The sequence below is a fragment of the Thyridium curvatum genome (genome assembly GCF_004353045.1).
Source record: "Thyridium curvatum strain D216 chromosome Unknown NODE_91_length_158940_cov_68.853331, whole genome shotgun sequence".
Classification (NCBI taxonomy): Eukaryota; Fungi; Ascomycota; class Sordariomycetes; order Thyridiales; family Thyridiaceae; genus Thyridium; species Thyridium curvatum.
Genome location: NW_022156846.1, coordinates 32,401 through 54,835, shown reverse-complemented (window position 1 = coordinate 54,835; position 22,435 = coordinate 32,401). Strand labels below are relative to the sequence as shown.

The 22,435-nt window shown below is 51.9% G+C and overlaps 7 protein-coding genes across 7 annotated transcripts; 3 read left to right on the top strand and 4 right to left on the bottom strand.

The window, feature by feature from the left end:
• Positions 1-622: 622 nt before the first annotated feature.
• E0L32_010783 (uncharacterized protein) lies at positions 623-2,822 on the top strand (the record flags this gene model as incomplete). The annotated part of the gene is made up of 4 exons (XM_031133439.1): positions 623-919; positions 991-1,570; positions 1,629-2,534; positions 2,593-2,822. 4 exons carry the CDS (start codon positions 623-625, stop codon positions 2,820-2,822), a joined length of 2,013 nt encoding a protein of 670 aa, XP_030988997.1.
• Positions 2,823-3,843: 1,021 nt separating this feature from the next.
• On the top strand, positions 3,844-5,154 carry E0L32_010782 (uncharacterized protein; the record flags this gene model as incomplete). Its single annotated transcript, XM_031133438.1, has 5 exons — positions 3,844-3,912; positions 3,973-4,000; positions 4,055-4,114; positions 4,168-4,195; positions 4,263-5,154. 5 exons carry the CDS (start codon positions 3,844-3,846, stop codon positions 5,152-5,154), a joined length of 1,077 nt encoding a protein of 358 aa, XP_030988996.1.
• Positions 5,155-5,519: 365 nt separating this feature from the next.
• Positions 5,520-7,223, bottom strand: E0L32_010781 (uncharacterized protein; the record flags this gene model as incomplete). Its single annotated transcript, XM_031133437.1, has 1 exon — positions 5,520-7,223. The coding sequence occupies one exon, from the start codon at positions 7,221-7,223 to the stop codon at positions 5,520-5,522; it is 1,704 nt and encodes a 567-aa protein (XP_030988995.1).
• Positions 7,224-8,303: 1,080 nt separating this feature from the next.
• E0L32_010780 (uncharacterized protein) lies at positions 8,304-10,928 on the bottom strand (the record flags this gene model as incomplete). The annotated part of the gene is made up of 1 exon (XM_031133436.1): positions 8,304-10,928. One exon carries the CDS (start codon positions 10,926-10,928, stop codon positions 8,304-8,306), a length of 2,625 nt encoding a protein of 874 aa, XP_030988994.1.
• A 976-nt stretch (positions 10,929-11,904) lies between these two features.
• Positions 11,905-13,533, top strand: E0L32_010779 (uncharacterized protein; the record flags this gene model as incomplete). Its single annotated transcript, XM_031133435.1, has 1 exon — positions 11,905-13,533. The coding sequence occupies one exon, from the start codon at positions 11,905-11,907 to the stop codon at positions 13,531-13,533; it is 1,629 nt and encodes a 542-aa protein (XP_030988993.1).
• An 817-nt stretch (positions 13,534-14,350) lies between these two features.
• E0L32_010778 (uncharacterized protein) lies at positions 14,351-18,434 on the bottom strand (the record flags this gene model as incomplete). The annotated part of the gene is made up of 8 exons (XM_031133434.1): positions 14,351-14,527; positions 14,752-15,886; positions 15,956-16,281; positions 16,389-16,428; positions 16,528-16,577; positions 17,279-17,604; positions 17,681-18,126; positions 18,259-18,434. The coding sequence occupies 8 exons, from the start codon at positions 18,432-18,434 to the stop codon at positions 14,351-14,353; spliced, it is 2,676 nt and encodes an 891-aa protein (XP_030988992.1).
• Positions 18,435-19,580: 1,146 nt separating this feature from the next.
• On the bottom strand, positions 19,581-21,493 carry E0L32_010777 (uncharacterized protein; the record flags this gene model as incomplete). The annotated part of the gene is made up of 6 exons (XM_031133433.1): positions 19,581-20,171; positions 20,244-20,502; positions 20,584-20,839; positions 20,963-21,047; positions 21,134-21,219; positions 21,307-21,493. 6 exons carry the CDS (start codon positions 21,491-21,493, stop codon positions 19,581-19,583), a joined length of 1,464 nt encoding a protein of 487 aa, XP_030988991.1.
• Positions 21,494-22,435: the final 942 nt, after the last annotated feature.

Genomic DNA, 22,435 nt, shown 5'->3' with positions numbered 1-22,435 from the left:
AGTTGCGAGATAGTTTGATGGATGAATCGGGATAGGTCCGTGCCTTTTCATCGATGATAAGAGATATGCCGAATCGGGCGTTACATCGCCCGTGTTCTTATTGGTGGCTGGAAGGTGTTATCGAGCCAGGCCAAAGAGCACGCACGCCTCAAGGCACTTGGGACTTGAGCCGAGGGACTTATTCCCAGCGACGATAAGAGCTCCCTTGAACAGTACTGGTACAAGGTAGATATGCCGAATCGGGCTGTACGTCGCGCGCATTCTCATTGGTGGTGTGTGTCGGTTACCCCACAGTCGCCAATCTCCTATCTCGTGTGGTGGGGCTTCTAACATGTTCATTCCCGAGAAACCCATCAAGCATTATATCCACGCCAAACCAGCGTGACACGAAAACACTAACGTCTATCATCAAAAGACACTTTTGAGTCATTCCTGATCGTAACAGGTATATGTTTCCCTAAATCATGATTGGTGTGAGATAGGAAACACTATCAATGGAGGATGCTTCGAACAGTGCCATAAAACACCAAAGAGCAGCCAAAGCAGCTACTCTGTCCCGATCTCCCCATCATTGCTCTTCATCTTTACGGATTCTCAGTGCTGTCACTACATCGTTCTCAAAATGCATCCTTTGAGCCCAGTCAGGCCGGATGAGATCTCGGCGGTATCTCGCTTGCTGCAGGCGTCATTGAAGGGAGTTGGCCTTCGGTTCAAGATCATCGATCTCCAGGAGCCCATCAAGAAAGATCTCGTTCCCTTCCTGGAGGCAGAACGAACCGGAGCGGTGCTACCTCGGCCGCCTCCTCGTATCTTCTATGCTCTCTTCGATCGTCTTGACAATGGAAACTTCGTAAAGGCCCTTGTCAATGTCACCAACAGCCATATCATGAGCATTAGGGAGCTTCCCAAAGATCTTCATGTATGAGACCGAGATAAGTTCCGTTGCAAGCGGCACTGGGCGTTGAGGGTCTGATGCCTGACTTCATTTAGGGTCCCGTCGATGGCGACGAAGTTTTGGAGCTGGAAGCAATGTGCCTAAAACATCCCGACGTTATCGCTGAAATCGAAAAGCTCCAACTTCCACCAGGAGTCACCGTGTGCACAGATCCTTGGGTCTACGGGACCGACTCGGAATCGGAAACTCGACGGCTTACCCAGTTTTACATGTATCTCGTGGACAACAACCCCGAATGCAACCACTACTCTTTACCGCTAAAGATCTCACCCGTCTTTGACACCACCACCAAGACACTGATCAGGATCGATTATCTTCCTTCTGGAGCGGACGAGAAGACAACAGAGACAACACCCTGGAAGCCGACTAAGGCGGTCGAATTTGCACCAGAGCTCCTCACTGAGCCGATGCGCGAAGATGTCAAGCCATATATAGTTCAGCAGCCGGACGGTGCCTCGTTCACTATCGAAGATGAAAATGTTGTTCGGTGGCAAAAGTGGCGCTTCCGCGTGCGGTCAACGTACCGCGAGGGCATTGTCCTACAGAACGTTACGTACGATGGGCGAAACGTCATTTATCGCATGGCAATCAACGAGATGACAGTTCCGTATGGTGGTAAGTTATTGACTTCGTGGGCGTGTTTCCTTGGGGTACCTGACTAAGAACATCCCAGACCCTCGCGCTCCGTACCACCGAAAACAGGCTTTTGATGCTGGTGATGTCGGCTTTGGAGCTACAGCCAATGCCCTCAGTCTCGGATGCGATTGCCTTGGCCATATCCACTACTTTTCCTCTGTCCGCGCATCGTCCTCCGGAATGCCAGTTGATATGCCGAACGTGATCTGCCTCCACGAGCAAGATGCCGGACTGCAGTTCAAGCACACAAATTACAGGACGAACACTGCCACAGTTGTTCGCAATCGACAGTTGGTTGTGCAGATGATATGCACCCTGGCTAACTATGAGTATATATTTGCCTATATTTTCGACCAAGCTGGAGGCCTTGAGACCGAAATCCGGGCCACTGGTATTCTCTCCACCATGCCGATCGATGAGGGCATCACAGTCCCTTGGGGCACCAATGTTGCTCCCGGAGTGATGGCAGCGAACCACCAACATCTGTTCTCTCTACGTATCGACCCTGCAATTGACGGATACAATAACACAGCGTTCTTTGAAGAGAGCATGGCAATGGAGAGGGACCCAAAGCTGAATCCTTACGGAGCGGGATACGTGGCCAAGCAGACCAGCATCGTGCAATCTGGTTCAGCAGTCTTGGACACATCTAAGAACAGGGTCTTCAAGATTCGGAACGACAGTGTCATCAACCAGGTCTCTCAAAAGCCTGTCGCATACAAGATTCATGCCGCACCTTCCCAGATGCTGGTGTTTGGGGATGATACATATCAGGTGCGACGGGCTCGTTATGCGACGAAACCATTTTGGTTCACCAAATACCGCGACGACGAGTTGTACGCTGCGGGTGAATTCACGAATATGAGCCGGGCAAGCTCGGGCGTCGAGGTTTGGTCTGGACGGGGTGACAACATTGAGAACAATGATGTTGTGATTTGGCATAGTAAGTATAGATATCTTTTGCATCGAGAAGTTCACTGACGATTGATCCTCAAACATAGCATTTGGGCTCACCCACAATCCTCGCCCCGAAGATTTCCCTGTTATGCCGGTTGAGAGAATCAGCGTCACCTTGAAGCCGGATGGGTTCTTCACCAAGAACCCCGCGCTTGATGTACCGCAGTCCAGTCAACGGTTCAACAAATCTATTCTTCATCAGGACAAAGCAGAGCCTATTGTGGATACATCATCGTCCTGTTGCAGCACATATGTACCCAAGGCTCATATGTAAATAGGTATCTATAGATACCAGGCTCGTCAAGTGAGAGGAGAAATAATAGTAAAAGGGTTTTTGTTTAATTATTGAGTCGATTTGGACAAACATTGAGAACGAGGAGGGAAAGCACCTAACACCAACCTAAAACATCGTCAACTCTTATATAGAAGCATCAACTCACCTAGTCAAACAACAGGCTCAACTTGCTGATCAACCTAAGACTCTGCTCAAGCACTCTAGCACTCAAATAACACTGTCTCCTTTTGATCAGAACGCAGCTTGATTGATTCCCCTCCTCCTCTATAAGAACGTCCTTCCCTCTCTCTATTTATCTAGGTGCTAGGACGCCCCTAGCTTGTGTAGGTCGTCTGGCTGACTAGTGGTGAGGTTGATCAAGTGTTTGAGGAGTCTCTAAGCCTGGACATAACATCTGATATGACTTTCTTTCAACTATAAAAATCTTTTGACAACATTTCACATCAGGTGGTAAAGTTTGACCCATTGGGAGTGACTGAACGACTATGTAGCCAGGATGGTCCTGTAAGAGGGCACATTTACATGCCTGTATGTGGCTTGAGATTGAGCCTGGTCGTTGCGTAATCCTTGGCCTCGGTCACAGAATCCATTTCTACTTGTAATTTATCAATTGATAGTACTACTCACCTAGATTGTATCGTGAGTCTGCAAGTTTCAATATCTAAAGTATGACGGATTCCCAATACCCTTGATTAGCGTATAGAATGATAAGATTAAGGAATTTCACCCAATCCAAAAAGGGAAGTCCATCCCACGCTTAATGATTGGGTGTTGATAAGCAGGTATACTAGCGTATTTCTTACTGTTAGTGCTACCGTTTTGGTATCCTGAAATATCTTGAGGGCTTGAAAAGATGTGCGTGATCATATCTATAAGTAGCTCTGGCCCCTATTTTCTTACAGTCCATAAAGTTCTTATACAGAATATTCCTTGTGCTGTCTCAAGTTCAAGACACGTAGTGTTGAAGTTCTATTGATTCTTGTTTGCAGTTCATGCAGCCATGGATACAGCAACTGGCTTCTTGATTGATGGGCCGTTGACGGACGGGTTCAAATTCCGGAAAGGAACGGTAAGAAAAATATTCACATCGCAAAAGTGTCATACTGATTAGTATTCTTTGCATGACCAGTTCGAACTGAAGCCGTTTGAGGACAATGGTGAGTTATAAGATTAGCCATAAGACGTATTTGTGATAAGCTGACCATTGCTAGATGTGGATATACGTATTGAGTCATGCAGTATTTGTGGAACGGATCTGCATGTGGCTACAGGTAAACTGTGTGCGTCGACAGAAACACCGTGCACGACCACTGACGTGAAGTAGGAGAGTGGAAAGATCAACTGTATCCTTTGTGCGTCGGTCATGGTGCGATACTCCATCTCATTTGAATGGCCAACGGGACGTTGCTGACGTCTCAGCACAGAGATTACAGGAACAGTCATTCGGGTTGGCCCAAAGGTGACTCTTGTTAAGGTTGGCCAACGGGTGGGAGTTGGTGCCCAAGCGTCTTCATGTGGAGCATGCAAGCCTTGCCAGTCAGATAATGAGACTTATTGCCAGGACGGCATTATCCATACTGTCGGCTCTAGGTGGCCCGAGAGCGGTATCGTCAGCCAGGGAGGGCTATCGTCTCACACCCGTGTGCACGAGAAATGGGCCTTCCCTATTCCGGACGGCATGGACTCTAAGTATGTGTCGCCGATGCTCTGCGCGGGAATTACCGCATACTCGCCCTTGGTCTCATATGGCAACATCTCCGGAAAGAAGATCGGAGTGATTGGTCTTGGTGGAATAGGGCACTTCGCGGTCCTATGGGGCAAAGCACTTGGTGCAGAGGTGTGGGTGCTGTCTCGCTCCCGGGCGAAGGAGGATGCCGCGGTCGCCATGGGTGCGGATGGATTTATTGCAACTGGAGAGGGAGAGCTCTGGCATGAGCCGCACCGTGGCGATTTCACACTCATCCTCAATACTGCTAGCTCGGCTACTGATTTTGATCTAAGAAAGTATCTTTCCATGATCGACGTCAGGGGCCACTTCATCAGCGTCGGTATGCCTGCGGAAGGCGGGTTTACTCTTAGTGCAATGGATATGGTCCTGAACGGGGTGCTGATTGGGGCCAGCCATATTGGAAACAGACGACAGGTGTTGGACATGCTACAGCTGGCCTCGGAAAAAGGTATCAAGCCGTGGGTGGAGGAGATGGAGCTGAACGAGGAAAACCTAATCCTTGCAATGAAGAAGATGATGGATAGCAAAGCTCGGTTCCGCATCACGATGACCGGCTATAGTAAAGCGTTCAGCATTGCATAGGTAAAATCATATAGATCAGCCTATCTCTCTTCGAGAGTGCATAATAGTGTCTCCACATCACAAAAGGCGTTGAGATGGCACGGGTGTGAGCTTCTTCATGTCATCCGTATGGTCTGGATCCTTAGTCCCAGGCTGCCGTGGGCCGCACGCCGAAGCAGAACAGCTACGGATTGTGCGCAACCTAATTAACAACATCGACAGCCTCAACCAAAAGATGTGGGCATGGAGTAGCAGTGACAGCCTGATGACCGAGGAGATCATGCGTCTTAGCGACCGAACGCCACCAATGCCGTGCGAGTCTTTTGGCTAATAATGCCCAGTGAAATACTCTAAATTGCTTGAACCACTCCTATCTTTACCCAGAGTTACTCCTGCAAGGACGTATAACCCTCCTCTTTCACCACCTTGAAGCCGCCGTCCAGGTTGAATACCGGCGTATCGATTCCCTGCCGAAGAATCCGGCTCGCCACGTACCCGCGATATCCCACCCAACAATACGCCAGTACCGGCTTATCTACCTTCAGTTCTCCTATCCGCTGTCGGAGCTCGCCTAGAGGGATGTTGACAGCTCCCCGTAAATGCCCGCGGGAATACTCATCTACAGACCTGACATCGACGACCTGGAACTGATCCAGGTCGGTGCGACCACCATTTACAAGATCTGCGGCATGGACGATGCGCACATCCCCGCGCAGCACATTGCCGGCAGCAAACCCCGCCATGTTGATTGGATCCTTCGCGGCGCCATATGGCGGCGCATACGCGAGCTCAAGGTGCTCAAGATCCTCTGCCGTCATGCCGGCCATCATAGCCGTCGCCACAACGTCGACGCGTTTATCAACGCCCTCCCCGCCCACGATCTGTAACCCCAGGAGCCGTCCCCCGGGGACCTCGAAGCCTAGCTTCATGGTCATGGCCTCCGCCCCAGGATACCAGGCAACGTGATGAGGAGGGTGGACTGTGACGTATTCGTACTGCAGGCCAAGTCGGTCTAGGCGCTCTGTCGAGAAGCCGACGAGCCCGGCAGTTTTTCCAAAGACGCGACACACCGATGAGCCGACGTTCCCGCGGTACTGCACCGACCGGCCCGCAATGACATCGGCGACCAGGCGGCCCTGGCGGTTTGCCGGCCCCGCGAGAGCGAGAGGCATGTCCCGGCCGGCCACGATGTTGTGCGTCTCTACCATGTCGCCAACTGCATAGACATCGGGGTCCGAAGTGCGCATCAAGTTGTCAACCGTGATGCCCCCTGTCGGTCCCACCGCCAGACCCGCTGCTTTGGCGATGGTGTTCCTGGGGCGCACGCCAGCGGCTACGATGACAAGGTCTGCCGTGACAGGGTCACATCCTTCCAGGGAGATTTCCAACGTCGAATTTGATGATGATGAGGGCGATCTCTTGATTTCTGAAATGCGAGCATCGAGCTTCAGCTCGACCTGATTCCGGCGCAGCTCGTCATCCAACAAGACGGCCAGGTCGCCGTCCAGCAAAGGGAAAACATGCGGAGCGTACTCAAGCAGAGCCACTTCGAGGCCCTTCTTACGCAGATTCTCCACCGTCTCTAGTCCGATGAACCCTCCCCCGATGACGGCGGCTCGGCGACAATTATTTTCGGCGATGAATTTCTCAACGTTTTGCAGGTCGGTTATTGTCTGCAAAACGAAGATGCCCGAGGCGATGTCGTCGAGACCCTTCATACTTGGCATTGCGGCCTCGGCCCCCATTGCTAGGACTAGCTTGTCGTAGGGAAGTGCGGAGTCCTTCCCGGAGAGCAGGTCGCGGACAACGGCGGTCTTCCGCTGTCTTTGGATGCTGGTCAGCTCCGTGTTGGTCATGACGTCGACATTGAACCAGCTCTTGATCTTGTCGACCGTCTGCACGTGGAGCTTGGCTTCATCTGTGATGACACCTCCAAGGGCGTATGGTATTCCGCAGCTCGCAGAGCTGATGTACGGGCCCTTTTCAATGATGGTAATTCTGGCGAATTCGTCGAGGCGGCGCAGCCGGGTTGCACATGACATGCCGCCGGCGACGCCGCCAATGATAACAATGTTACGAGGGTTTTGCATAGCAATGATTTCAAAAAATGATCCAAGATATGTTTGTCCACAGCATGGCACTGTTGTTGCTGCCCGTCGAGTGTTGCTCTGACTTATACGAGGTCCGTAGTCAGGTATCACGCCACACAGCCCCAGGCTTGGCATGTGAGTGGACCCCGACTCAAATACCGACCGACCGGCGACAGCAAAACTTCGCTAACGACTCGGCGACCTTGAAAATCCTATAGGGTCTTCAGATTTTAGCTTTACTTTTTCATCACATGACATCAAGCCCGCGAACCCGATGATCTGATGGTCCCTTTGGACAGAAAAATGGCCACTAACTCCCCGAGGTCGCCGTTACCTCGCAAATGCTCGAGGCTGGTATCACGCCAGATGTCGACAGCTGCAGATCCGGCGGGCACAGTCGCCCATATGCAACATGTGCTCGATGCTTCGTGAGATCATAACTAGGTGAAAGGGTTGGATTCTTAAAGTAGAACCCTCATCTGAGCATAACATTGTATGACGTGACTGTTTAGTAAACAGCGGGTCCCCTGGCTCTGCTTCACATGCCAATCATGTCGATGGAAATCAGCTCGAGGTCGTCGAGACTTGCAATATTTTCGGCTACCCGGTCTCTTTGCATGTAACTCCTGTCACGGCAGCAGCCGTAGCTACTTCCGCAAGGAGACTAGACCAAAAAAGTGAGTTTGCTCTCTCAGATCTTCTAGCTGACCTGCCTCCCCGGTTCAGCAAGCTAGCTCCAGGTGTCAGCTGCGCTGTGATGATCAGCATAAATGGCGCTTTGGTAGCAATGCCCCTGCTCATTTTCCAGTGTCTTAGACAGGCCCGTACTGGAGTAAGTAATAACTCTAATTGCCGCGATCTATGAAACTGTCGTCGAAACGGGCATTGCTCAAATATATTTCCAGCTCTCTTAGATACTATCAGTATACGAAGGGGATACAACGAATATGACTGAGGTGAAGGTAACGATAGGAATGAGATCAAGGCTCCCTACGGGTTTCCAGTCAGCTAGTAGTATTTCCTAAGTCTTAACCATTTGTATATAGAAATGACATGAACTGTAAGACGCAACGTGTTTTATTATTGCAGATACTTCCTTACATTAGCCAGGTTAAATAGTGCCGATATACCATAGCGGGCTGTTTCGTTAGTTGTGACCCATGGTGCCTCCTCTCCATGCTGTAAGCACACCGGGGGTGAAGCCTTGACGATCGTCCAGTCATGAGTCTCATCATACCCATCTGTCTTGAAGAACTGATCCCACGCTGCAGTCCCCAGCTCGTCACTCTGTTCCACAACAGCCGCAATGGCAGTCAATGTGGAATGGCTCTGCTTCCATCCCACAGGACCAAACTCGAACCCAAACTCCGTGCGCTGGATATCGGCTCCCCCATTGTATGACTTGCAATAGGAAATCCAGACCCGCTCGAAGTCTCGGACCTCTGACGGAAACTCATTCCGTGCAGTCTCTAGCACTTCCGTAATTGTCTCAGGCAGGCCGAACAGGATAGACAAGTGAGAAATAAGGTACCGCGGCATTGGGGGCGGGCATTGCCGAATTTCACATGTTGTCGGGTTCAAAAGCACTTCGTTGGAGGCGATGCCAAGTGGCAGCGTAGACAATCCACTCAGCAGCTTCCCGATGAAAGTTCGAGCTTGCTCCCAGCCCGGCGTGCGTCGTTCCCATGTCGTTAACCAGGATGCTGCGAGTGCGCCACAGTCGAGGCCGATGTTCGCTAATGCGAACCCTTCGGGCAAGTCGACATGATCAAACACCTTGCGGTGCGAGTCAAGCCCCAGAAGAGCTTTCTGGCATTGCTGGAGCTCTTCCATGAGATCACCGGTACGCTCATCTCCTGTGAGGTAGTAGTAGATTCGTCTGTAGAGAACATTCGAGATACGGAGCTGCTTTGAGCTGTCCATCCAATGTTGAACACCATGCCGCGTTCCAAAACCCTTGAATCTTCCTGAATGGTAAACATCGACTTCTCCTGTGTGTCTCGTCATAGACTCGGCCACCTTGAAAACATCTGATCGGCCTGTGTGGAGGAAATAAAGCCATAGCCACAAGTCCGTCGAAAGCTCGGAATTGTCCCATGCGTAGCCCCCGACATCGTACCTCCATGAATGTCTGTATGGGTCATATGTGTGCTGCACGTCCCCGTAGTCCCAAAACCCGTACCATCTATGCTGCTCGATCTGTCCACGGTAGTGGCTGAACAGTAAGTCCAGATTCTTCTCGATATCCGCCTCCTTTTCCGACGGAAAGTATCCAGCAATGCGGAAGTCTGGCGACCAGCAACCATGAAATACGTCCGTTGAGTGCATATACCCTAGTTCTGGGATTAAACGAGGCGGCTCTCTCACAAGCGCAGAGAACGAGGCTAAATGCGTATTGGATGGTGTGTCCAAGAACGGTTGTAGGAAGAGCTGATTAGATCTAGCAATTCCGTTTGCTGTGGCGAACCCGGGTTCATAGTCCTCATACGTAACATAGACAGCTTCATACTGCTTCTTGTAGGTATCCAGGCCGAGGTCGTCGTGGAATGGAGTGGTGTCAAGAGGCTCGGCCAGTGGAGAATAAAGCCACAATGTGATGGACGCCTCCTCTTTGGTAAGATCATTGAGGTCAATCTGGGTCGGGTACCGCTCCCAAAAGTCAGACATGCCAACTGCCAGGCCGCCATGGTTCGCTGATCCAACATAAGCGATCCCATCAGCACGCCCGCCTCCTGGTACCTTAACCCAAGCGTGCCCACACTTGGTTCGTTTCTTGATGGTGAACCCGTCTGATGACAGCTGGGCAAGACTATAAGCATCAAAAGAAGGGATGCAAGCAAGGCCCCTCTTGAAATCTGATCCCTCCCATTCATCCTCACGGAGCGACACCACCCTCCCCGCGGCTTGATCGATCCTATTCTGAACAGTTGGTCCGTATCGTAGACCTGTGAGGCCCTGTACTTCCTCCCTCAGAATCCCGCCATCAGAGCCTCCGAGACGAATATGTCTGTTGTAAAGCCCGGTATCTTGGAGGGGGATAGAGAACTTGAGACCCAAAGAGGTCAACGGTTCATCCCCTTCTAAGTCGTGCACAAAAGAATGGATGATCCTCAGTGATGAACTGTCCGAGTATGTGTAGACCCGGACGTCAAAAGGGAGGTGTTCTGTGCCATCGGAAATGACAACCCCGGAAACTTTGATGACAATTCGACTGCTCGTCTGGTTTTCGATGTTGACTTTCTTGATCAGAGGGGAATATTCCCGGTTGCTGATGGACGCGACGATTGTGGCGCCAGAACTGATCAATTGCCCGTTGTAGGTGAGACTCTCGAACAATTTGGAGCTGCCGGTTGGCGCAAGTCTCAGCTCCAGGCCGGACCTATTGGAAATCGAGATATTTGAATTGTTTCGATCCACTGTGAACCCGTCCTTCAATCCAGGGCCAGCGCCACCTTGGACTGTGTAGGTCTTGCTGTAGCTGATATCACCACTCACGGAGTGAGCAGTCCATTTGTAGGAGCCATCAGGCCAGAAAGCAAGTGGCCGAGAATCCAAAGGGTGTGTTCCTGCCTCTCCCTTTATGACGAAATTCTGCCCAGGTTTATAGAGGCCCTTTGGCCAGGGCATGCCAAAAGAGACCCCATTTGCAAGCGCTGCATCACTGCCAGCCGAAGCTGAAAGCCACTGTAAGTTTCCGTCCGCCATCGCTTGGGGTAGAACCAAAACTCTTGAAGGCAAAGCCTGGGCGGGGTTTCATTCGACGCGGGTTAGGCGTCTCGTACGTGGGGCGAGGTGCGGGCTGAGGCCCTGTCGTCGGAAGCAGCCGAAAGCTGGACGAATGATTGCAAGAGTGTGATTCGGTTGAGCGAGCAATACCAAGTTACCGACACCACCATCGGCGATGGCAAATCTGCTAGTTTTATCTTGATTCTTGCTGAGCTGTCCTGCAGGTCGTCGATTCTCAAGCCCAGGTGTTTGATCAATCATCAATTGATTTCCTTCGGGGCATCATGGTGCGATGATGACCCGGCGGAGACAACCCGGGTTTTGCTGGCCTCTGTCATTGGCGTGAGTCGTCGGGATATCTGAAAGCGCGTTCGCGTCTAGCATCTCTGGTTCTGCCAATGAAACGTCAAACTGGACCCCCCAGGCCCCATTCTCCCCCTCCTCGAGTTGGTTCTACAACCGCCCAGCCACGAGACGAGGCCCCCGCGCTTCAATGAATAGCATAACCCTGGGTAATCCTCCCCACAATCCCCAAAGCCTCCTCCAGGTTTTCCCACCAGTCTTGGCTTCCGGCTTGCCCCAGGACCCGCCTCCACATCTAACCCCATCATGAACAAACAATTCCTCGGTCTTTTCTTTGCCCGGCTAGGAGCGAAACATTGTATTGACCATGAAAATGCTTGCCGGTATAACATAACCCGACTAGCCGAGAATGGCCTGCAATCTTCGGCACTATGAATAGCTCGATGTAATGAGGAAACTGGCACACTTTTATCCAAAACATATAGTCGCAGCCCTCCCCTCCCCCCTCCCGTGTCTCTTCCTTGTTTACCCACGTGCGCGCGCTGGTCTCCATTCATTTTCAGCGCTTTGGGAGTGCGGCGATAGGCCCCCTTTAACGCCTCATTTTAGCGACACACCAGAACCCTCGACCCTACGATCGCAACACGATAAGATGGCCGTGCACCAAGAGAACACGGAGGACCCGAAGTCGATCACAGTGGCCCACGAGAAGGATGAAGAGAAGCATGTTGTTCTCGATGCTGGTGAAGTCCTCAAGGGCGCCCAGCATGCCACCGACGCCGAGCATGACATGGGACTCATGGAGGGAATACGCAAATACCCCAAGGCCTGTTTCTGGTCGTTCCTATTCTCGGCCGCTCTCATTATGGAAGGCTTTGATAAGGCCTTTGTGACTGCCTTTTTCGCCTTTCCAGAGTTCCAGAAACGATACGGTGTACTCCAGCCCACTGGGGATTACCAGATCCCGGCGAGCATCCAGGCTGGTATTGGCAACGGCGTTTCTGCTGGCCAGATTATCGGACTCCTGATCAACGGTATCCTAGCGGACAAGTTTGGCTACCGTTGGGTCATGATGGGCTGTTTGTTCCTGATGGTCTGCTTCATCTTCATCCAATTCTTTGCCACGGACATCTACATGTATCTCGGTGCGGGGGTCCTTCTCGGTGTCCCCTGGGGAGTATTCCAGACCCTCACAACTACATATGCCGCCGAGGTCACGCCCACTGTCCTACGCCCATACCTCACTTCTTTGGTGTCGCTCTGCTGGTCGGTCGGTTACCTTGTCGGCACTGCCGTGCTACGGGGCTTCCTCTCCATGAAGGGTCAGTGGGCGTATCGCATCCCGTTTGCCATTCAATGGGCGCTGCCCGTCCCACTCGCCATAGGGATCTTCCTGGCTCCTGAGTCGCCCTGGTGGCTTGTCCGAAAAGGTCGGACAGCGCAAGCCGAACATTCGCTTCGTCGGCTCCGTTCCAAAGATGCAACAGATGATGAGATTGCAAACACCCTTTCTATGATTGAATACACCATAAACATCGAGAAAGACATCAACTCAAACAGCGGCTCTTACCTGGAGCTATTCAAGGGCATCAACCTCCGACGGACCGAAATTACGGTCATCTTATACGTCCTGCAGGAGATCTGCGCTCCTCTCGTGTCCTACGTTGTCTACTTCCTACAGCAAGCCGGTGTCCCTACGACCGCCTCGTTCAATTTCGGCATGGGTCAATATGCCTTGGCTATCGTGGGTGTTTTCATTGCCTGGTATCTCACTCCTCACGTAGGCCGACGAACACTTATCATCTGGGGTAATGCCTTCATGGCCTCGACTACTATCCTCATTGGTTTCTTGGGGATTCCAGATACCATCAAGAACACCAACATTGCGTATGGAATTGGAAGCATTCTTCTAATCGAATACTTCGTCTTCTTCATCACTCTTGGGCCGATCATTTACACCATTGTGACCGAAATCCCCTCGAGTGCACTCCGGACTAAAAGCGTTGTAGTTGCGAGAGCGACTTATAATGTCTTTGTGTTGAGCGCCGGTCAACTAGTCCCTCGCATGGTTCAAAGAGCCGCCTGGAACTGGGGCGCCAAATCCGGATTCTTTTATGGTGGTCTCATGGCTTTGTGGCTCATTTGGGTGTACTTCCGTCTCCCTGAGACAAAGGACCGCACATTCGCCGAGATCGATATCATGTTCAAGAACAAGGTCAAGGCCCGGGATTTCAAGAAGACTCGGGTAGATCTTGCCTCGCAAACCGTCTCTCAGGAGTGATATACTTCAGCCGTGTACTCTATTCGGAGGACAGAGTTGTCAAGGATTAAGAGGTGTTAAACTTGATTCCAGAGGAGATCATCCTAGTTGTGTACACTTCCGTCTTCTTCTGTTATATCAAGAAGTGCAATTGCATTCTTTCAATGGCGAAGAAGTATCAATGCCTCTGATTTAATGTGTCAAGTCTGCGCCCTGCCTAAACTCTCAACTTGTCCAATACTACTTTAACTTTCAACTCCACCTCTGTGAAATGAACCCTGATTACACCGGTATCTAAACATAGTTAGATACACAATGCGAACACGATCTCGACATTGTTCATAGCTAAGGAACAGAATGTTGTCCATCGATCCGATAATCTAGGGATACCTGGATATTAAACATATCTTGACTCAACAGAGAAGCAAGTTGCAAAATGCAGCACACAAAGTAGTCATCGATTCAGTTACAAAATGTGAACACAGGAATGTAACACATGGTTTCATTTATGACATCCAATGATATTTGTGACACCCTAATTCATCATGATTGACAGATGTATCTGTGGATCAATCTAGCAATCAGTCCTGTGAGTTGTGCTGACTTTTCTTGCAATAAGCTGAGATGTTGCGGCCGAGTGCCTTTTTCTGAAGCCATCATCCTGGTCTTGGACTCGCTAGGCTCTTCAATAACCCGTAATGCAATGACTGCGATGGCTCTAACAGTCTTACTCCCGGCTACCAACACCAGGAACACCAAGTACTGTGGGTAAAAGTGTGATCCATCTCTAATGTACTGAGGACTAGGAAAATATCCTCCACTCCACAAGATGCACAGTTTATGATATGGCAACATCAAGAACAGCAGAGATACCCGACTGAACCGTCTTAATAGCCTCGGCGAGCGCAGCATTAAACTCGGCTGTGGTAGCGACCCTGGCGGCGAAGATATGCCCATCGCTTGCGGCCCGCGCAATCTCTGAGTAGTTGGGAGGGGGCTCGAAAGAGATGTTAAGCTGTTTGTTAGTAGCTTTGGAGGCGGGGCCGTTCGGGTGCACGAGGAGCATGGATCTCCGGGGTGCATTCCACCCTGTTCATTTCATCTTCTGTTAGCCTATTGCGCAACAGTATGATGTCTTATAGGTTGTGTTGTGTTGCTAACAAAAAGGGAATGCAGTAAACGGAGAAAGGAAGGGTTGAAAAAAAAGGAACAAGAGGACTTGCCGTTGTTGTTAAGCACAATGGTCAACACAGGAATGCCATATCTCTGTGAGATCCAATATACACTTGAAGGGAAGCTAAACAAGTAACTGCCATCGCCGACGATCTGGACGACCATTCTCTGATTCGACTTTCCGGTTTTGGCGATATCCGCTGCATCGGTCGCCAGCTTGACACCCAGCGCGCCGCCGCCGGACCAGCCGAGCCCGCCTCCACCGCAGTTGATGAACGTGCCAGGAAGTGTTGTGCGAAGCTGCTCGTGGCAGATGAGGAAGTTGGTGACAGCCTCGACCGTGTAGATGGTATCACGGGGCAGTGTCTTGCGCAGTGTCGCGCAGACTAGGGCGCTACTTGGACGGCCCCCTTCCGCGTTGCCGACAAGGGCCTTGGCGTCAAGAGACTCGAGGAAGGCAGCATGCGACTTTTGCAGGTTCTGACGGCGCTGTAGGGCGCTGGGGCTGGACAGCTGGGCCCTAAGCGTGCTGTCGGTGGTGAGGTGGGCGACGAGCTGGGAGAGGGAGGTGGATGCGTCGACGCGGTAGCGAGCCTCGGCGTCGATGTAAAAGACGGGCATTAGCTGCTTGAGGGGGTCCACGTCGAGGTGAACGATGCGGGCGTCAGACCGGGGGCGGCACAGCGTGTTAACCCAGGGAACGTCGCAGTTGACGACAAGAATGACGTCGGCCTCACGCACGCTATCGTCGACGCCGTATCGCATGCTCAGCCACCCCGGCTGATCAGCAGGGAAGCACATATCGCTGCCGCCCGTATCCAGCACCCGCAGGCCTGGGACGGCTTCCGCAAGGGAGACGAGCGCCTTGACGGCGGCATGGTTGCGGCCGCTATAGCCACATACAACCAGGGGATTCTCGGCGCCGGCCAGGAGCTCTGAGATCTCGACGACAGCACCCTCTGGCAGCGCAGAAGGGCCGACAGGTCGCCACAACTTAGGGTTGATGGTGTAGGGCTCGATCTCCTCCTCCATGACCTCGCGGGCGCCCATAAGGTACACCGGGCCCTGCGGTTCACTCGTCGCAATCTGAATCGCCCGGTGCACCATCTGCTTGATATTCTTGCCTGTCTTAATTTCACCTGTATAACGGCAGTACTGCGCTACGATCTGCTTTTGATCTGGCACATCTTGTAGCCAGTGTCTATACATCGTTCCATCTTAGATCAGCTTCAATGGTTCCGTAAGACAGTGGATACATCGTGCAACTCACATGAACTCTGTCCGAGAACCCCGCATCTCGCCCTCGATTGTGAAAGGTGACAGGCCGGCAAAAATGAGCACCGGCGCGCGGCCTATGGCGGCGTTGTGGATGGCGACGCCCAAGGCCGATGTACCTACATCGACGTGAACAATAACGCACTGAGGCTCGTTGGTGGCGCGAGCATAGCCGTCTGCCATGGACAGGGCCACCATTTCGCTGGGGCATGTGTAAATGTTGGGAAACGAGTCAGCCTTCTCTGTCGAGCCCTTAATCATCGCCTCGAGGATGCTGGGATGGTCGGAGCCCAAGTTGACGAAGCAGTTCTTAACTCCGGCCTGTGAGTGACACGCATTGTCGTCAGCTCAATACCTGGACAGAACTTTCAACCTGTCATTCTGTCCGTCCGAGATTCGGAAAAGACAGGCTGAATGCAGCTACTTACCTCGACCAGGGCCTCGAAGAAGGCAAATGATGCGGTATACCTATAAACACATGTCAGCTTCATGGTGCCATCCACGACTAGAACAATGAAGAACCGGCTGATTCAACAATTTGAGAAGAGTGAGAGAAACATTACACACATAATAGAAATACTGAACTCAAACTTCTCAGGCCTTGAGATTCGACGATGCTGTAGGTAGTAAGAAGTCCCACGCTGCGGGAATGACCACGATAAAACACCGGGTTTGAAAAAGAGGCAGAAACGAGATCAAAAACTGGGATGTTATTGTAGCACTGGGGGTTGTCCGTTCTGCCTATGAATCGTTCCCTTTTCACGCTGTTTCCTTTCCGCTCCGAGGCACCGGGCTAACATTATGTCCCGCATCCACCCCTCCTGACCCCAACTCCGGCCTTGTCGCGAAAGCGACGGGATACGGACCCACCCTCTCGGGTAGCTACCTAGGTAGCCTGTGGGGATGCCAGTCAACTAGTGTGTTTTCGGCTCGTTCCCGAGTGCTTTCCCGGCAGACCATCACGGCAGAAACCGAAGGGACTCTGCACCACCACGACGCCTTTGAAAGTTGGCATGAATCACATGCATGATAGACCCAATCTCGTCGAAATAATACATCCTCATTCACATCGCTCGTTCGTTTTAGACACATCCTGTAGTGACCCACCTGGCAGACACATAGGGAACCACAGCACCGGGTACGCTCGCACTTCTCTTCCTTTTGGCATGTTTTGCATCATATGAGACTTAAAAGCAGGTCATTTCTCTCTGCATGAAACCTAAGGCACTACTCAGATTTAATTCGCAACCTCGTTTCTGTGTGTGCTTTCGCGTGCATGGTTCCTCGGACTCCTTCCGTCCACCTCCCTCTCGCGCACATGTTCCTTGATCTCCCTATCCACACTGAGCCACAGGAGATCGGGACGGCTGTAATGTCCACAAACGTCCACGAAAGACTTTGCCTTGAGAACCAGATCCAGGTCTAGGTCCGCATAGATGATCCCTTCTTGCGTTTCTGGAAGATCAATGGACAACTTGCGCCCGTCAGGACCAAAGATGGCAGATCTGCCGCCACCCGGCGTCGCCATCATGGCTCCCCCCTGTGTCTTCATCCTGTCAATGCCGGACTGGCTCAGGACGGCGGTGCAGTGTAGCACAAATGACTGTGACTCTATGGCGTAGGTGCTCGCCAAGGCCCTCGTGCCTGGGGTGAAGGCATGTACCACTTAGCTTCAACCGACACTGTTGTTGCTTCTTGGGAATCGAGACAGATAACTTACCAGCAGAGGACATTGACCACAAGCTGTCATCTTCAGCTCCGCCATGCTCAAAGAGCGGCGGCCAGGCCGCGACGTGGATCTGCTCGCGGCCCGAATACGTGTGATACTTGAGTAAAGGCTGGATGTGCTCCCAGCACGACAGAGCGCCGACTCTGGCGACGTCGGTCTGTACGACACTGTTGAGGCAGCTGGCTGGTGAGTCGCCGAACACGGTGCGCTCCATGTGCGTGGCCTTGATCTTGGATCGGGCCATAACGATGTCGCCGCTGACATCAATCGTCACTTGTGAGATGTACAGCGAGTCATGCACATTCTCGGAGAAACCAAGAACGACCACCATTTTGTGGTCCGCCGCACAGCGCTGGATCCGCAACATTTGCGGCGAGTCGAGCTTGAGCGAATTGCGGATGTATTCGCACGTCATGTCCGTATCAACGGGGCGAGTCCTATCCATGGGGCGACGCAGGGCGTTTGTCAGTGACGGACGTCCTCAGTAACAAAGCACGGGTATTCGACCCTGCAGCGGGGGGTGGATGTGGCCTCGGCTTTGGTGTTCGCCCGCCTTGCCTTTGACTCACCAGATCCATGCTGGATATCCCGGGACCCAGCACTCGGGAAATGCAATAAGCTGAGCATTGTTGCTCGCAGCCTCCCGGATGAGCTCACAGGTCTTGTCCACAGTTGCCTCAAGGTCCAGCCAGACGGGTTCAGCCTGCGTCACGGCAACGCGGATTGGCGGCCTAAGTTGAGTCATGCTGTCGGTTTGTTTAACCGTTTATCTGTATATACTGTGTTATGGGAAAACTCGGTGTGTGTTAGTTATTAAGACAGCACAATGGATGCAGAATCGCTGCTGTATGTAGGGACGAAAAGGATGGGCCACCTGAGCGCCGTGGATGGGTAGAGAAAGATACGAAAACGGTAATTGTAGACGCGATGCTTACCCCATCGCCCATAGTTTTCCCAGCAATCCGAGGTGAAGCGCCCACGCATATGGATGAGCCAATCAGCAGACTCGGGTCAATGGCGGCGGTTCTCTCTCCCCGGCCCCGGCTTCTAAAGCCAGGCCTCGACTCAGGGCCGAGACCCTACCCCGCATTCTCTTCCTGTCGGAAGAGAGGTTATCTGGATTCCGGCAGTTGCCCACCACACACCCTGAAAAGCGCCATTTCGAATGCAGTCATTTGCTTCTCAAGGCTTCTAGTTCTCATTCCGCCGAAAGCGACTTGGTTGAGATGGACACGCACCTGTGCATTCTTATCTTCTTTCCTGTTCTGAATTGATTCCCATACCCTCCTCTCCTTATCTCCTCTAATGTTGTCACTAGAGAGTAAGAGTGGAAACAGAGCTTGCTGAAATATACGGAAAAGAACACGTGTGGCTATCGTCGCTATCCATTAGGCTACAGGAAAACACAACTTGATAAGCCCTTTCACTGCCTCCTTGACTCGGGTCTTGGCATCTGGAACCATTCCTTAGTTCAGTGGAATACCGAGGTGAACTTGCCCGTCTTCCCGCTGTCTTTGTAAAATTGTGTGGAAATTTTGTTTCCAAACTCTCCCAACGCCACGGTGACAGAAAGGAGAAATAACTGCTGTACAGACACAGTTCTCAATCACTGGAAAATCCAGGAGCCTCAATGGACTGATAACATCAACTCGCTATGCCAACCTCTATTCCATACGAAGCAAGTTCGGCACCCGTGTTATTCGGGAAATTGTTTGTATTTACTCATACAAGACCCAGCTTCTCCGCCATCCAGTCAAATTTCCGTACATATCGGATTGATTACACTGTCCATTGATCTGATTTTGTGTTTTATTCACCTCATATGAGACACTTGCTCATATTTGACGTTAACTTGTCACCCTAAAGAAAAGCGGATGAGAATGACCGTTGCTCACGTGGCAAAACGCCATTCTGGGTGGTCATCGCCGAGATTGTCAGCATCGGGCTTCTGCAGACGGTAGTCGCGCTCGCCGCGGTCCCTCTTCTTGTTCTCGCGGATGACGCCGAAGTAGAGAATAGTACAGAATATGGCGCAGACAGCCATCATGCCCAGACTAACCGAGTAGCCCGTGGTGTAGTAAGGCGCCTCGCGGTCAAGGAACACATTGGAGGACACGAAACCACCGACATTGCCGAACCCGACCTGGAAGGCTGATGCGACGGAGCGCTTGTAGTGCCCGCTGACCACATTGGCCAACCAGCCCAGGACAACAGGCTGTGACATGTATCCGCCGCCGACGATCAGGAACAAAGCAAAGTAGCGGGCTCCCAGGGGTATGGAGGACTGGCATAGTAACATAATATAGCCAGTCGTGGCGACCGCGACACCCACGACTGTATAGGTGTACCGGTGGCGCGTGCGGTCGGCCAGGTAAGCTGCACCCAGGCAGAGGACGGTTGCGACCACATAGATGGGAATCGTGCGGAGTTGAGCCTCGGCTGACTTGAAGCCCATCTGGTTAAGAATACTAGGGATGAAGAACTGGCCGGAGGAGAGCGGTCAGCTTGTGCCGGTAAGGCCTGGAAAAAGGGGGAACAGGTTTTGGAAACTCACAGATCCAGCATATCCATTATTGAGGATGCCCATGTAGGCGATGGTACCGACGTAGATCTTCCAATCTTTGGCGATGCGCTTCATGGCGCGTTTATCCAGGTGATCCATTCTCGCGCTGCCCACGTCTGCTGCGAGGCGGGCCACAAGCCTCCCCCGTTCCTCTTCGGTGAGAAACTTTGCGGTCTCGGGCCAGTCCGGGATCCACCACTTTGAGATGACCCCGACGACGACCGTGACGAGACCTTCGAGGATGAAAATCCTGTCAAATTGCAAAAGAGATTGTAAGTCAGCAATGGAGTCGAGCCCAGAAACACAAGAGGGAGCGAAGAGTGAAGCTCACCATCGCCAGGACGAGTATCCGCCGACACCATGCATGTGTCCGATGGCGAACGCAAGCAAGCCGGAGAAGGCGCCCGCCAAAATACTCGCGCAGAAGAAGATGGACATGCGCCACTGAACCTCATAGCGTTGATAGTACATACTGATGAGGTAGATGGCGCCTGGCACGATGCCGGCTTCGAACAAGCCGAGAAGAAGCCTACAACCGATTAGGCCGGCGTTATTGTTGACCAAGCCCATACCAATGGTAGAGATGCCTAGAGATCAAGGGGGAGAGATAATTGTTAGTAACAGGACAAAAGCTTGGTCTTGAAAACGAGGTGGTACTGATCAGGAAGTGCAGAACGGTCCAGTTTGGTACGAGCAGTTAGGTTACTTACCCCATAGAACGGTGATAGAGCTTAGCCAGAGAGATGGAGAAATGCGCTTGATGATGATGTTGGATGGGACTTCGAATATGATGTACTAGGTAGTCACAAAGTGGTCAATGGTTAGTTGCAATTGCCATCGCGCGGGCTTTTCGCTTTGTCCGCAACAGGGAGGCTTCTTACAGGGATAAAGAAGACAAACAAGGCAATATTGTAGTCAGAACCTTGCATGTGCAGATCGGCCGTCATGCCCTGAATCCTGGCGTTGCCTGTGCGAAAAGACAGTGGGAGATTTATTAGCTACTATCCGGCCACGAAATCAAGTAGCATGTATGCAGGCAGATTGAGTGACTCACCAATATTGGTGCGATCCATAAAGGACAGAAAGTAGATAGTCATGAGAGGGGGGATGAGGGCAAGATCGCATTTTCGCAGCAGCTTCTTCTCGGCGACCGGATCAACGGTGGTGACGGGTTCCATCTCGCCCTTAGTGGTATGCTCATGGAGCTCAGTGTCCACCTTGGACGGACAGTCTTGAGCCATGACTATCGGTCGGAGGTCCAAACTTTCACGTATATGAAATGTTGCAGGAGATAAAGACGGAAATAAAAGACACGGGGAGGTTGAGAGAATTGTTGCGTGAGGACGAGATGCCAGCTGCAATGTTGTGAGCACATATAGATACTGCAGGGTGACTTTGTTGGTTATGTACGAGTCAAAAAGCAGTACTTATGTGCTCCAGTCAGCTGTCTGCCCCGTCTTTGGGCCTTTTGTGCTGGCCCGGGATTGGGCCGGCTGTGGGGAGAGGAGACGCCGCCCCGCAAAATACCCCATGGGCATGAGCCAGGCATCAAGAGGCTTAATCTTCTCACAAATTCTTGCTTGCGAGTTGAGGTCCCCGCACCGGGTAGATCCCGAAGGCTCCAGTTTGCCTCCCGGGAAGCATTTGGCTTTTCTTCCCGACGCTTGCCTGTCCTGGACAACGCGGAGGATCCAAGCATTATGCAAAAATTTCACCGAACTCGTAATCCGGAGGGTTCCCGGCCTACTCGCGAGTCAGCGCGGCACAGCAGGAGAGAGTGCGCATTTGCGAGACCTTCTCCATTGTTGTTGATGAGATGTGACTAGTCTAGGTGATTGCTTGATCTTATTCACGTTTCCGTTTTTATGTGACTCGTCATGTCAATAGTTGCATACGTGGTCTGCTGAAAAGGATAATCGTCCACATGGCAGCTTAAATCTGCCATGTGTTTTTTTGCGTTCCGCAGAGGTCTGCATCTTGACCAAGCTCGAAGCAACTCGTTCTACGTGAATAAAGGCGGCTTGTGGAGAACTTGGTCTAAGAGAACAAGTCCGATTCCGCACGAAGTCCCGTCTAAGAGACTCATCCCTCTTGCTTCAAACCCCTAGGGGTTCCAGATAGACCGGAATCAGAAAGAATAGAACGAACAGATCAGATCAATTTATATCTACGCACAAGGCCCT